The sequence below is a fragment of the Sitophilus oryzae genome, unplaced genomic scaffold (genome assembly GCF_002938485.1).
Source record: "Sitophilus oryzae breed Bouriz unplaced genomic scaffold, Soryzae_2.0 scaffold_1500_pilon_pilon, whole genome shotgun sequence".
NCBI classification, from domain to species: domain Eukaryota; kingdom Metazoa; phylum Arthropoda; class Insecta; order Coleoptera; family Curculionidae; genus Sitophilus; species Sitophilus oryzae.
In genome coordinates, this window is record NW_022146171.1 from 1,918,504 (window position 1) to 1,932,970 (window position 14,467).

A 14,467-nucleotide genomic window follows, 5' to 3' on the forward strand; every position below is an offset into this window, starting at 1 on the left:
CAATTATTTGCAGCAAATATATTTGAATTAAAAATTGACTTTTTAATTCAAATATTGGTTTGGTTTGGTTTGGAAATCATGCATAAACAAAATCAAACAACGCCTTATTGTTTCTACGTACACGACTTGCTGGGTGTTCAAAGGGACCGATGATACTAATACTAACAAGCACGTAAAAAGTTGGTCGCGTCACGATGCAAATACAGGCAACAATGGCTACTTATGCCAAGAGCGCCGACTTGCTACCAAAACCATGGCTTTCAGCTGAATAGTTTGACATTGGAGATAAAAGCATACAATTCCAATGAAACGAGTAAGTTGAATCCACGCAAAATTTGGCCCAAATGCAGTATTTTTCTGATAAAATTCTATTTGCCAAAAAAGCATGGGTTTTAATTTGAAACTCTTAAATTTGATGTGAAAGTAATTCATTTGCCTGAAAGGCACAACAAGACAAATGCATGGTAAATTTACCCCCATTGCAGTGGTTTTGTTTGGTACAAAAGCAGTGCTATTGGATTTAAGGAGTCTCCCTTGGCAAAAAAGCGAAAACGGCAAATGCGCGGAATCATTAAAGCATTAGTATTTTCAGTGCAGTATTGGTAACAGATCACATTATGACGATTCACACCTCCCAAATTCAGAAAATTTCGATATACCTGTCGATAATTTATATACGGAATCAGCGGTTCTGAAATGGACCAAGCAAGACATCGCAGAATGGAGAAATAGTATAATCGTATCCCTTGATGCGGGTGGTGCTAAAAAGTGACATCCATACTCCTCTAATAGCATTTAGTGAGACGCGCTATCTTATTGGAGAGGGTGGCTTGGAAGATTTTATTATACCACCTTTATTTATACTCTTGAATATCCAGCTGCCGAGTTTACTAAATGTTGCGTCCCAATAATCTAAGTGCTTTGAACACTTACTGATAGTAAAACGGAGCGTTTTCCCTTCAGGTGTTCCCTGTGTGTTCCCTTCACTTTTTTTGCTCTTGTTTTTTGAAGATTTGGGGACTGACATCTTTCTCTGTTTTAATATATGTAGAAGCTATGGAGGGTACTTCGCGTTACATTGTTGATGGCACTACGGGGGTTGACTCTGCTGGAGTTAGCACAGCTGAAGCGCCAGAGAGAAGTCGCCAGACGTGCACACTGATGGAATGTATAAAAAATCTATTGGCGCTGATCCCTCAGCTGGTAAAGTTTATTCTGGTGCACCTTAATTAGAAAATATAACTATTTGTTTTATTTTTATTATATTTGACGATATAATAATAATTAATACATTTCATTTGAAATGATATATAATTATTAGTTGTTGCAATTTTCTCTCTGCAGCTAAATCTTGATTTACTTTTGATTACTTGTTAATAATTTTGGAAGCTGTTTTCGGTGAATAACGTAAAACTCGGTGCTTGAGTAAGCAACGAAACCTAAGCTTCAATACGCCATTGCATCTTTCTATTAAAGATGTAGTGATTATAATATGATGCCGGTGGTATCTTTCCTCTGGAGTTCCCTTTTGTGCATTGTTAATTGGGGGCAGGATTCAAGATCGCAAGGCATAACCAGAGTCAACTATAGGTAGGGAATATAAATGTTAAATTTTGTATAACAACCAAATAGGAATAAGGTTTAAACAATTTCATACTTTTTAATTATTTCCATCACATACTTACCAATAAACATTTTCATCCTTTCTAGCACTATATGTTCCATTATTTCCATAAAACCATCATCATCAATATCTCTGAAATTCACCGGAGGAATATGATTTTTAATGCACATATTATGTAATATAAGTCCGGGACTATACATTGCGTTTTAGCGGGAGCGTTTTAAACGGGACCCGTTTGACGGGAATGCAGTTTGAGGCTATACATACTGCGGTAGAACGGTAACTGCGTCATTCGTGCTCGTGTTGCGCTAGCGTGAAATAAAATATTTTCGAAATCAAAAATTGTTTGCGCGCTTGAAGCCGCTGATTTGCTTGAAGAGCCGCCAGAAAAAAGAACAAGACGATATTCTGAAAAAAATATGAAGAGAAATTTTTTGGATACTATCGGATGTCTATTAATTCCTTTGACGAGCTATTAAATGCTGTCCGCCCATATATAACTAAACAAGAAACAACATGGAAGAACCCGATATCTGCAGAGGAAAGACTGACAATTACACTCAGGTAAGAAAATAGTTTATTAAGTTTAAGTTAGATATCTATATAATACAAAGAGAAAGTATGTAACTTGTGCATTAAAGAAAATCAGAGGAATGGGCAGAATGTGAGTAAGAAGGAGATGGCAGGGGCGTTGGAGTTTGAGATTCTGGGGGCGATGAGGCTTGGACGTTGTTATCCCAACGAGTTCGTGTTTCTCAGTGCATGCAAATATTGTTGAGGTTGGTGTGTGGTAGCGAAATGGGATTCGTATTGTAGTTGATATTCTGTCGATATGATGTGGTGGGCTGTTGAGGCATGTGTGGTTGGCTTCGTTTATTGCGGACATTACAGAAGAACTGCAGACTTTGCAGCCGGAAATCCAACTTCTCCTCCGCATTAAGTTGACGGTAATCCGGCAGCAAAGACAGCAGAAACGCTCTGTCGGTATCGTCTTCGACGCTTTTTGCTGTCCCCAATGACGAAAGAAGTTGCGTTTGGAATGGCGTCATAGCTGGCGCTGTTTTACGGCCCCTGGCCGATTTTCCCGGTTTGGGCCGGTATTGTTGGGGAGTTTGTTGGGATGCCACATTGTCGATATCCGGAGGATTTTCTTGGGAACTGTCACCATCTCCTTCGCCCTCGCCCTCCTCATCAGACACACGAGGCATGCTGCCCGTAGTTCTGGAAAATATAGTTCAAATTTCTTTACCGTCAGGCTGTTGTTCACGAACGCAAATTACGCATTAAAATGATACCTACACAGTACAACAGCTACCTGGTGTAGCTGAATAAGTAAGAATATTTATAAATTATTTAAGATTTCTAAAAGTATTTTGGTTTACCCAGCTTCTTTTCTCGATGGTTTGCTGTAGGAAAGATAGAGCATCTGCGTATACATATTTCCTTTTCTTTGGCGCCGGATCTCCTGATACACCTTGATTTATATATTTAGAATAGCTGTCCCTAATGTGGCGCCATTTATTCCTCATCTCTTTCACTGCAATTGAAAAATATGTGATGGTACATTTTGCTTCTTTTCCGATATTTAGCAACTGGCAACAACTTTGCTGGTTTGCAGTACGAATTTTATATAGCTAAAAGTACGATTGCGGCCATTGTTCGAGAAACTTGCCAGATTATATGGAGGTGCTTGAAAGAAAGTGAAATGCCTCCGCCTACCGAGGAAAAATGGATTGAAATTGCGGACACATTTTACGAGAGAACTGATTTTCCCAATTGTGTAGGCGCCATTGATGGCAAACACATCAGATGCGCAAATCCACACAAGTCAGGGTCGATTTTTTTCAATTACAAAAAATTCTTCTCGGTTGTACTGATGGCTGTGGCAGATGCAAATTTATGTTTCGTTGCTATAGACGTTGGAGCTTACGGAAAAGAGGGCGATTCAACTGTATTTCGCAATAGCCCATTAGGCAGAAAGTTATATTCTAACCAATTAAACTTGCCTGTACCTAGATGCCTACCAAATACAGACACTGAACCACAACCAACAATTTTGTTTTTGTCGGAGATGAGGCCTTCAAAATTCATACGAATCTTTTGCGCCCATTTCCTTTTCGTCAATTGGATCCTCGCAGAAGAGTTTTCAACTACAGACTCTCAAGATGTAGACGTTCTGTAGAATGCGCATTTGGTGTTCTTGCAAATAAATGGAGAGTGTTTCATACTCCCATTCTTGTGCAACAGGATTTTACTGATGACATTGTAGGCATGTTGCACATTACATAATTTCGTACGCAGAAGAGATGGAATTAATTATGAAGAAACTGAAACTCATCCTTTTCCGGAGGTTAATAACTTTGGACCGGGTATACGGGAACGAGGATCTATCGTGAGAGAATTTTTCGCTGACTATTTTTTGGAAGCAGGGGCCGTGGCTTTCCAAAGCCATCATATGTTTTGAATGAATATTTTAATTAATTGTCAATATAAATGAACCTAAAATATACCTACATATAGTGTGTATCGTTTTCTTACCTTGTTCCTGCTTTTCGGCCTCTGCCATTGCTTCCCACATATCGAACATTACTTCACCGACACTCCGCCAGCTCTTTTCCTTTTCATTCCTGTCACTATACTCTTTCGACGCCTTCTCCCATATAGCTGAATACTCCTGCACGCACTGTATGAACTTATCCGTATCAAACATATTGCATAAAAATACAAATAGCTACAACAAATTGCGCCGCAGAACCGCACAATATAAACGCTCTTGTTCAAATGCGTGTGTTGTCTATCGTATCCCGCGGTCCGGCCGTCCCGTTTGGCGGCAGCATGGTGCGCTCGCATCCGATTGGGGCGGCACAACGGCAGGTATATAGACGGCCCCATTTAAAACAATGTGTTGTATCTGTCCCGCCGAACGGGTCCCGCTAAAACGCTCCCGCTAAAACGCAATGTATGTCCCGGACTAACACAACTGTTAATAATTTTGGAAGCTGTTAAATAACGTAAAACTCGGTGCTTGAGTAAGCAACGAAACCTAAGCTTCAATACGCCATTGCATCTTTCTATTAAAGATATAGTGCTTAAAATAGGATGCCGGTGGTACCTTTCCTCTGTAGTTCCCTCTTGTGTATTGTTAATTGGGGGCAGGAATCTCCCATGCTAATATTAGGGAACCCATCCTCACTAAAACCACTGCAGATGTTTTGGGACTCCATTTTTCTTTTTGTATGAGTTTTGCTGAATACTGAGCAGACTATCTGAAAACGATACAATAATTATATTTGGCGATTGTGGTTGTATACCTTACTTCTTGAATCGACTCTTCCTCGCAGTTAGTCGCTCCGATTCGAAAGTACCAGGGTTGGCAACTAGCAACTTTTCCAACTTTCCACCAACCTTCTTCATCCTTTTTGCTCGGGGTTTTCGAACAATTGGGGATCTTGCTTTCTTTTAATAGATGTAGAAATTGTGGAGGGTACTTCTCCTTGCATTGTCGATGGCGCTGCGAAGGTCTCCCCTGCTGGGTTTGGCACTGCTGGAGTTAACACTACTGTATTATTTGTTGTATTTGGCACCGCATCGGCAGGTATATATAAATAAAACAATTTTTTCATTTCACTGTGTATTTATTTTCCACATTTCTCTCATCTAGTAAATTATAAAAAATAGGTAAACAGTATTTAAATAACAATATACAATCATCTTCCCAATCAATATAAGTTTTCCATTTCCTATCTTGAATTATCAGCACTTTCACTTCTTCTTCAAAAGCATAAGTTATGTTTAAATGTCCATCAATTTCTATAGATTTATCACACCAACCACTATTAACGTTTTCATCAACAAAGTCCAGAAACGTTGAAAAACCTTCATATGACATTTGAATCTTCTTCTTCTTGTTTGTACTTTGGAAAACAATTTGCTTTTCTGCCAAGTTCTCGGAAATGTTTAATGCTACATTTATTGGTTCTAATACACTTGATTTATCCATAACGATTTGATGATGAGAGCGATGTGAACAAGACAACGGTTTACAGTAAAATGAGCTAATAAGTAAAAAAAATACTGGATATTAATAGATTTAAATTTATTGAGTTAACAGGTTTATAATATAATCATATAATATATGAGCATTATTTACAGTACAAGAACATATTTCTAGTCTATGATAATTACAATTACTGTATGATTGTTCTAATTTTTCGGTACAGGTCAGAAGTAAATTCAAGTTCACTATACAGGGTGGATCAAGATTCATTTCGTTGTATGTGCACAGCAGAAATTCCTTTTTAATATATCCTTTAACGAAAACCATATCGACACCTTCCAATTCCTCCTGTATTATGTTATACATCGCCTTATAGGGTAAATACCCTGAATTATAAGGGATTCCATGAACATTGTGAAATATATAATTTATCGTCTTCTTATGGTGTATCGGCAGATGGTTGTAACAAATCTTTGGTTTAGACGTATAGGTTTTCATTTCTTTTCCATCGTATATGGATAATTCCTTAACCTCAAATTCGGGGATGGAAAATCCTTGTACGTCTATAACAACGAACTTCATCGTATCAATGTCTTGCAGCAACTGATTAAATTAGCGTTCTAACATGTCCTGATAAAGGTAAATATTCCATGACTCGATCGTATATGATGATACAAAATGCTCGGGTGTTTTCGGGGAAATTTTCCGAACTCTCAAATTCTAGCTTTACATCTATCACATTACTTTTCAAAGCCTCGTTTTGTTTTGAACAATCGATTACAAATAGGGCATGACTGGCAAAGGCGGTAAAATCTAGCAAAGGCTCGCTATTGATCTTTCCCAAATACGATTTTTGAAAATCCGTATACATAGAATAGGCTTTAGTAAACTGTCTAGTGTTAAAATTTAAATTTAGGGATTCATATGGGTAGGCCTCGGAATTTAGATAAAGCTTGACATCTGTAATTTTCAAATTATCGAAATATGTGCCATTAGCTTTATAGTTATCTTTTCGATCTTCTTGGAAGAATACAATAACATATCTCGCTCGTTCAGATGCTGCCTTCACTGTCCATACATCTTTTCTCGCTTGTCGTAGTGCAGGTAGTTCATGAATTTCCCATTTCCTAAATCCAATAAATATCGGTTTGTCCTTGGAAATTGCTTCAAACAATTTTAATTTCACAGAATCGTTTGGGTAGATATGTTTTACTCTTAACTCGATATTCAAAATGGTGATGTCTGCTTTCTTGTTTCCCTCTGAATTAACATAACAATTATCATCCTTTTTGGCACGTACAAGCTTTAATTTCTGCGTTCCCATAATAGCACTAGTATAATCGGAGAAGGCGTTCAATAGGAAATTCAATGGTATTAGGAGACTGAAATTATCCGTTTGTGGCTCATATGATTTCACAGCACCGCTAGGCCAATTCCATCCCGCCACATCAAGGGCAGTACTTTCATTTTGATTGAGACACAAAAAGACTTTTTAACGGTACTTATAAGCCCTGGATCTCGTGACACTTTATCGATTACTTTTCCATTCAATTCATACGTTATCGATTCAAATAGAAATGCTCCAACGTTATTTGTCAAGGAACATTTTCCTGTTTTCACAGCTGCCGATACTTCTTCCAGAAATTTGGCTTCAATGTATAATTCGGCCTGGCTAATATCCATAAACACATCCTGTTGATTAATAACAATTTCTATCTCATCGCTGTTCTTAAATGATTTGGTGAACGGGTGATACGTATGCCATTCTTCTCGAGCAATGGATTCATCTACGTTGACCGGTTGGAATATTTGTAGTTTTTCTGATACGGAGTCCATATTTACTGATAATATGGTGAAGCTGAAGTATGCGCTTGGACGTGAGCGTCTGCTTTGGCGTACAAGTACTAACTGATTGATTGCTCTGTGATCTGATATTTAAATAGTAAGGTTTAAAAGTTAAACCCATTCTTTTTAAGCTCCAACCGTATAACAATGTCTTCACCTCTAAAGTTGACCGGTCTTGATTCCTGATCTAATATATCCAATGTAATGTTATCAATAAAATTTCTATTTACTGGAAGGTAGATTAGATTTCTGGGTTCGATAATTATACTATAGCCAGGATCTACGCTAGGACTAAACTCGTACAGTGTATGAGATGGATTATTAATGTAATACGATCCAGATATGATATTGCATTCGATACGTATTGTTACCACAGGAAAAATTTCCACAGGTATATCTGATTTGTGCAATTTGTTGGCAGCTAAAACTTGCGGTGAAAATCTAATATTTTTTCCAATACTGTCTTCAGGTTGAAAATCTATATCGTAGATACACTTTATTTCACACTTTAGTGTATTATTATTAGGGTGTAACTTTATAACGGTTTTACTCTTAGAACTTAGCTCTTTTTGCAAATACTCTTCAATATCGGTAATCTCGTAAGATCCTGTTGGAATTTCAATTATTTGCTTTATACCGTCTACAGAATAATGAAACTTATTTCGGCCTGGTTCGATATTCGGTATTGAATTCCAGGTACTGAGAGATATCAGAGCTAGAGAATAACTGTATCTAGAATCGAGTTCTATTGGAGGATTAATGTACACGCTTAAACAGCTAGAACGACCTTTCAGTGTGAATGTCTGAGACATGACTGAGTTTGGAATTAAAACACATGTTCTTTTATAACTATTTATTATTATAGAGAAAGGACAATGCAAGATGACCACAATTGTAAGTATTATATGTTTGATACTGGTCGTAATTATAATATATTTTACATTTCTTGAAATATCGAACAATTTCTTTTGGTGGGTTTAAATTTCCAAAACTATCAAAATACACAACTTTATCCCTCGTTTTTCTATATGCTACCCAATGAGTTCCATCTCCTTCAATCTCGTCTAAATTTACAACACCGCACTCGTTCGTTCTAGGTGTTTGTGGTAGAGTATTTCGCATAAATACTCCTCTGAAGTTGGCAATTTTTAATTTCTTTACATATTTCTGTATATCTAGGTTAGACAAAGGTCGATTGGGTAGCTTTATTGGAAGTTTTTTGGTGATTGCTTCTGAAGAAATAATCCATATCCTGTCTTGTGTTTGGCAAGGTATAATCCGCTTCCTCTTTTACCCAACGCAATGGCTTCCATGGTCTCATTGTGTCGTTGAGATTCCTTTAATTTATCTCTTGCCGCTCGGCTATCTTGAACAGCTTTAGCGACAGAGGCAGCACCTCCGGTAAGAGCTCCCAAAGCACTTAGACCCGCGAAGAGCGGAATAAGAGGTAAAATGCCTCCGACTTTAGGTACTGGTATAACTCTAGGTACTTTAACTTTTCTTCTTCCACCAGCTTTGTTTAACACTCATGCGAGCTGCTCTCAGTGCTAGTTTAATATTATCCTTGAGGGTGCCATTACCATAATGTTTAATATGTCTCTTCACTTTATTAACAATAAAAGATTTGAAGGGTTTTCGTTTAACACCCATACCAAGCTTTCGTTTTGTTTTCATTGCGTTTGTAATAAGCCACGCAGCACTTTTTTCTCCGATATTAGAATCCAAAGCTTTAACTCTTTCCCACGCTTTTTCCAACACTTTATCGGCTTGATATCGTCGATTCAAATCCTTTTCTTTCGAGTATGCGATATCGTGCTCCTTACACGCTCGATCTAATTCGTTTATGCCTGGATCTCCTCTAGCTAATCGTTTAGCAAGCTTTGTTCCACCACAATATTGGTAACCAGGTAAATGAAGTTCAAATGGTAATTTATTGATAGCCCTATTTAAGAGACCTTTACCCTTTGACCTTCTCATTACAACTGAAGACGTGATCGAATAAACATCATATATATATGTGAAAAAAATGAGAAAAGTTAAACAGAAAATCGATATTGATGTTTGTAATTTCGATATCGCACAGGGTGATGCTAGAAATCGACATAGCGATCTATTACCAAATACTATAAGGGCTATAATCTGTGGCCCCAGTAATTCAGGAAAAACGAATGTGATGTTAAGTCTTTTAACAGATCCAAACGGACTTCGGTTCGAGAACGTGTATGTTTACTCAAAGTCTCTCTTTCAAGACAAATACACATTTTTGCAACAGGTTTTGGATCGTATTAAAGGTGTTAATTACTACGGATACAGCGATAATGATGGTGTATTAGATCCCGTAAACGCCAAACCCGACTCTGTCTTCATATTCGATGATGTAGCTTGTGAGAAACAAGATAAAATTAGAAATTATTTTTGCATGGGTCGTCACAATGCAATCGACTCGTTTTACCTCTGTCAGACCTATTCAAAGATCCCTAAACAATTGGTTCGAGATAATGCTAATATGTTGATACTTTTCAAGCAAGATGATACTAATCTCAGGCATGTGTATGATGATCACGTAAATACAGACATGTCGATAAACACGTTTAAGGATATATGTTCTGAATGTTGGAAAGACAAATATGGATTTCTTGTTATTGTTAAAGACTGTGATATTCACAAAGGCCGTTACCGAAGCAGATTTAATACCTATATAATACCATAAACATAGTTTAATGGTTAGTATGTAAGAACCCTTGGTCGAGGATACACCTAGTATCAGACGATCCGATTGAAACAGACCTGATTGAAACAGACCCGATTGAAACAGACCTGAATGCAACAGCCCTGATTGAAACAGACCCGATTGCAACAGACCCGATTGAAACAGACCCGATTGAACGGACCTGATTGTAACAGACCCGATTGGAACGGCTCTGATTGAAACAGACCTGATTGCAACAGATCGGGTTCGAAATGCCTAAGATATTAACAAAAGATGAGCGAGAAGTTCAGAGAAAGATTATAAATGCTGCTAGACATATACGAAAAAAACATCTAGCCTTGAAATTAGAACGTGATGAGGGAGATGAAGCTCTAAATAGAATATTGGGACCTATAACTATACCCTTAAATAAACTCGCAGACAGAACAATAAAGAACAAGGAAGAGGAAATTGTAAAGATGGAAAAGATAACACCACCATCATCGATAAAGAAACAGCCGAAACCTGAACGCAGTTCTCAAAAGTATGTTGAATTCCAGCCGACTGAAATGATTGCGGAGAAGTCTGGAAACAGTGATAATGATGATGATGATAATGTTTTTATGGAAGTACAATCACTACAAGCATTTAAAGATGCTAACGAAGATCTTCAAAAATCAATTCTAGAACAAACTGAAGTGTACAAGAGCTACTTGGATCAGTATCCAAAAATAGCACATGAATTTATCGATAAGTACTTTATAGATTCCGATGAAATAGATCATACGTATGGTTTACAACATAATGCACCAACTGAAACTTGGAAAATGGGGACGGAAAAAGTGGATTTTCTTCAAAATGGTGATATACGAGTAGGCGATTCTATTTACAAAGGAAATCGTGGTTTATATGAATTGTTATTTCTAAAGAAACCTATGCACTTTACTGAAAACGATAGAGTTCAATTTCAGAAAATATTGAAGCAAACCAACGTTCACAAAAGAGATTTTAGTCCATTGGGACAATTGAGAGGTAGTAAATCTGTGAAATATAGGGATTTCGTTAAACCATTGATTACAGCTGCATCTTCGGCTTCGCTTGAAGGTTCAAGACTTAGGCATTCATCAGCCAGCAATATAGCACAGAAAATCCCTAAAACCAGATCGCAAACTAAATCTGGATCCGCACTACTTGAGTATAATGAAAAACCTAAAGAATATATTTATTATGATGACGTCAACGAGTTGGTGGATAGATTAAGTAAACTGGATGCCTCTCAAACAGCAGGAAACGGAAACCATACGAATGAAATAATGAGTATTCTTGAAGAATTGTTAGAACTAGGTGTAGTTGAACCTATAAATAAAGTGTTATACTAGATATTTAGCATTATTATTTCAACCATGAACAAGTTCGGATGGTCTTTATCTTCCAAGCGAAGGTTAGTACACCCTCAACCTGAATTTTCCCACACACCTGAAGGAGATTATGATTTTGAAAATCGAAAAATAACTAATGTTGAAGACCCTACAGAAGAGAGCGATGTATCGACTAAACGATATACTGATGAGCTAGCAGGGAAAGTCCGCGAAGAGATAAAAGTTCAAGCTCGTTCTATGGAAACAATAAACGCATTTAACAGTGTTCTTACCGAAAGATTAGAGGCGTTAGAGATAGACTTGCAGGTGACGTTTTCAAAAATTTCAACAAGACTAACGGATATGGATAAGAAATTTGGAACTATAGAGGATGATAGTCAAGAAACTGTATATAGATCTTGATATGTTGGAAAGTGCGATAAAGAATTATACAGATACGGTGATTGAAAAATCCAATAAGGCTAAACGTCTAGAACTGGATAGTATCAATTCTAAACTATCAAACATTGAGCATGATATACAGAATATTGATACGGATATAGCAGCACAATATCTGAGAGCGCTTGATTCGTTTAAGACAATAACAAACCAGAAAATAGACGATTTATCAAACGATTTGGGTGATGTAAAAGGTGTCCTTGAAGATTTATTATTAAGTAAAAAAAATTCTAACCCAAAATAAATATAAATACACATATACCAGCACTATTTCGTTAGACAAAGCGATGGGTCCTAGAGAACAAGTCGTTAGGGAACTTCATAAACCCGCTCGTATTAAATTCAAAAGACGAAGATTTATTCAGTATGGTTTAGATGATACTTCTGCCACCGATCTTGCTCAATTAGATCAATATTCTCGAGAGAATAAGGGCTATAAATATATCTTGGTTGTGATTGATTGTTTTTCCAAATATCTATGGGCAAAACCTGTAAAATCAAAATCTGCACCAGACATTACTAAGGCCATGGAAATCATATTGAAATCTTCAAACAGAATTCCTAAAAGTTGGTGTCGGATAATGGCAAAAGTATTACAACAGTCAGTTTCAAAATTTGATGAAAAAATACAAGATCCAACACTACAGTACTTTTAGTCCTTTGAAAGCCTCTATAGCTGAACGTGTAATTTGCACTATTAAGGAAAAATTGTTTAGATCGTTTACGTTGAATGGGAACCATAAATGGCTGGAATTACTAAATAAAGTTACAGAAGACTATAACGATACGAAACACAGAACCATTGGAATGAAACCGAAGAATGTGGATAGTAATAGTGAGAAGAAACTACTAGATGGCGTTTATAGTCATATTAAGGTAGCGGGAAAATCAAAATTTAAAGTTGGCGATACCGTTAGAATCTCAAAACAGAAACATCTTTTTGAAAAGGGATATACGCCAAATTGGACTACTGAGCTTTTCAAAGTATCTAAAGTAAAAATCACAAACCCTGTAACGTACCTTTTAGAAGATTATCAAGGTAATCCCATCAGCGGTGGATTTTACGAAGAAGAATTACAGAAAACTAAACAACCTGAAATCTATCTTGTAGAGCAAGTGTTGAAAAAGAAAGGAAATAAAATTCTAGTCAAGTGGTTAGGATTCGACAAATCACATAATAGTTGGATTGATAAAAGTAAAGACATTGTCTAAACCTCTTCAGTATTCAAAATGCATTCATTGTGTAAGGAGTGTAATTTCCACTGTTTAAGTCATCAACATAAAAATCAGTGTTGTGTAGAATTAGAACCTGGACTTCAGCTTGTTAGGTGTGCTTTTAAAAATCGAATTAAATCTTATAGGATAACCTCTGAATCACATCCGAATAATATTATCCTTTATTTAGATGCTCTTAAAGATACTATTGTACGTTTACTTCAGGAACATATATCGATTCATACCTCCATCAAATTCAATATGGAATTATTTTGTTCCTATATATTAGGGTCTGAAACGAAAGAAGATATTAAATCGTTTAATTCCCGATATGATGTTGTTTACGAAAATACAAATCTGGAGGAAGTATTCAACGAGTTTAAACAAGTCTTAGTGACGAAATCTGGTGCTTTCCAGGAAAGAGATAGCGGCTGGTCGTTACGTAAGATTCTATTTTTAGAATTGAATATAAACAAGTTTAAACAAATAAATTAGTTTGGTGGTAGGGGAAGGAAATAAAACGTATACGGTCAATTAGTAATCGTCAAGACACCGGTTTGTGCGTATGTCGAGATGGAAGCGTTAGACATAGCCTCAAATTCATCATGTTCCCCACCAGATTATTTCGAGTATCTAAACAGTATGGTTTTACGAAGTAATATGGAAATCAAGAAAGAACGTAGATTGTTGGCTGAAACGTGTTATCCCACGAAGAACTTTGATATTGTTGCTGGAATAAGTATCGCGAGAGGATTGGTACCATCAGTTAAAATTGTGAACAAATTATTCAACCTACCCAATGAACTAATGATAATATCATTTGACGATACGGATTGGTTCGAGTTTTTGAACATTGCATCATCATTTATTTTGGTACCTGACAATGAGAAAATGGAAAAAACTGTTCAAGCCCTATCTGAAAATTTCACCGTTAAAGCAAGCAAATTCTTAGAAGAGTGGATAATTACAGTGATGTGCTTGGATGTACCGTTTTGTTTCACTATGGAAGACATTCGATTAATTTTAAATCAAAAGTTTATTGTTAATTATAGGTTAGAGTTACTTGTAAAATTAGACTTAAGACCTTTTTACGATAATCTTTTACATTATATTAGAGCTTGTAATGTCTCTGAAGAAAAGTGTTTGGAAGAAATTAAAAAATATTGTTATTTAAATGTTTGTGAATTATCATATTATATGTTGGAATTTCTAGAAATTAATCCAAATAAACTCGAAAATGATTTTCAACTCATATGTGTATTTACCTCTTGTGAATAAAT

The 14,467-nt window shown here is 36.5% G+C and overlaps 3 protein-coding genes across 3 annotated transcripts; 1 reads left to right on the plus strand and 2 right to left on the minus strand.

The window, feature by feature from the left end:
* Positions 1-2,019: 2,019 nt before the first annotated feature.
* Positions 2,020-4,340, minus strand: LOC115878052. Its single transcript, XM_030894407.1, has 5 exons — positions 4,163-4,340; positions 3,656-3,774; positions 3,007-3,258; positions 2,920-2,948; positions 2,020-2,845 (listed from the first exon to the last, which is right to left on the minus strand). Exons 1-5 carry the CDS (start codon positions 4,332-4,334, stop codon positions 2,380-2,382), a joined length of 1,038 nt encoding a protein of 345 aa, XP_030750267.1. The 5' UTR covers positions 4,335-4,340; the 3' UTR covers positions 2,020-2,379.
* Positions 4,341-6,228: 1,888 nt separating this feature from the next.
* On the minus strand, positions 6,229-6,945 carry LOC115878054. Its single transcript, XM_030894408.1, has one exon. The coding sequence runs from the start codon at positions 6,943-6,945 to the stop codon at positions 6,229-6,231; it is 717 nt and encodes a 238-aa protein (XP_030750268.1).
* Positions 6,946-11,937: 4,992 nt separating this feature from the next.
* On the plus strand, positions 11,938-13,184 carry LOC115878055. The gene is made up of 3 exons (XM_030894409.1): positions 11,938-12,190; positions 12,252-12,618; positions 12,689-13,184. The coding sequence occupies exons 1-3, from the start codon at positions 11,938-11,940 to the stop codon at positions 13,182-13,184; spliced, it is 1,116 nt and encodes a 371-aa protein (XP_030750269.1).
* The last annotated feature ends 1,283 nt before the right edge of the window (positions 13,185-14,467 follow it).

Coding starts and splice junctions, on each gene's coding strand:
- LOC115878052 (XM_030894407.1), bottom strand. CDS start 4,334: ATGTTTGATACGGATAAGTTCATACAGTGCGTGCAGGAGTATTCAGCT. Junction 3,259..3,655: donor TTGGTTGTGGTTCAGTGTCT/GTATTTGGTAGG, acceptor TCGTACTTTTAG/CTATATAAAATTCGTACTGC. Junction 2,846..2,919: donor GTAGCTGTTGTACTGTGTAG/GTATCATTTTAA, acceptor TATATTTTCCAG/AACTACGGGCAGCATGCCTC.
- LOC115878055 (XM_030894409.1), top strand. CDS start 11,938: ATGTTGGAAAGTGCGATAAAGAATTATACAGATACGGTGATTGAAAAA. Junction 12,191..12,251: donor CCTTGAAGATTTATTATTAA/GTAAAAAAAATT, acceptor CTATTTCGTTAG/ACAAAGCGATGGGTCCTAGA. Junction 12,619..12,688: donor ATACAAGATCCAACACTACA/GTACTTTTAGTC, acceptor AAAATTGTTTAG/ATCGTTTACGTTGAATGGGA.
- LOC115878054 (XM_030894408.1), bottom strand. CDS start 6,945: ATGGGAACGCAGAAATTAAAGCTTGTACGTGCCAAAAAGGATGATAAT.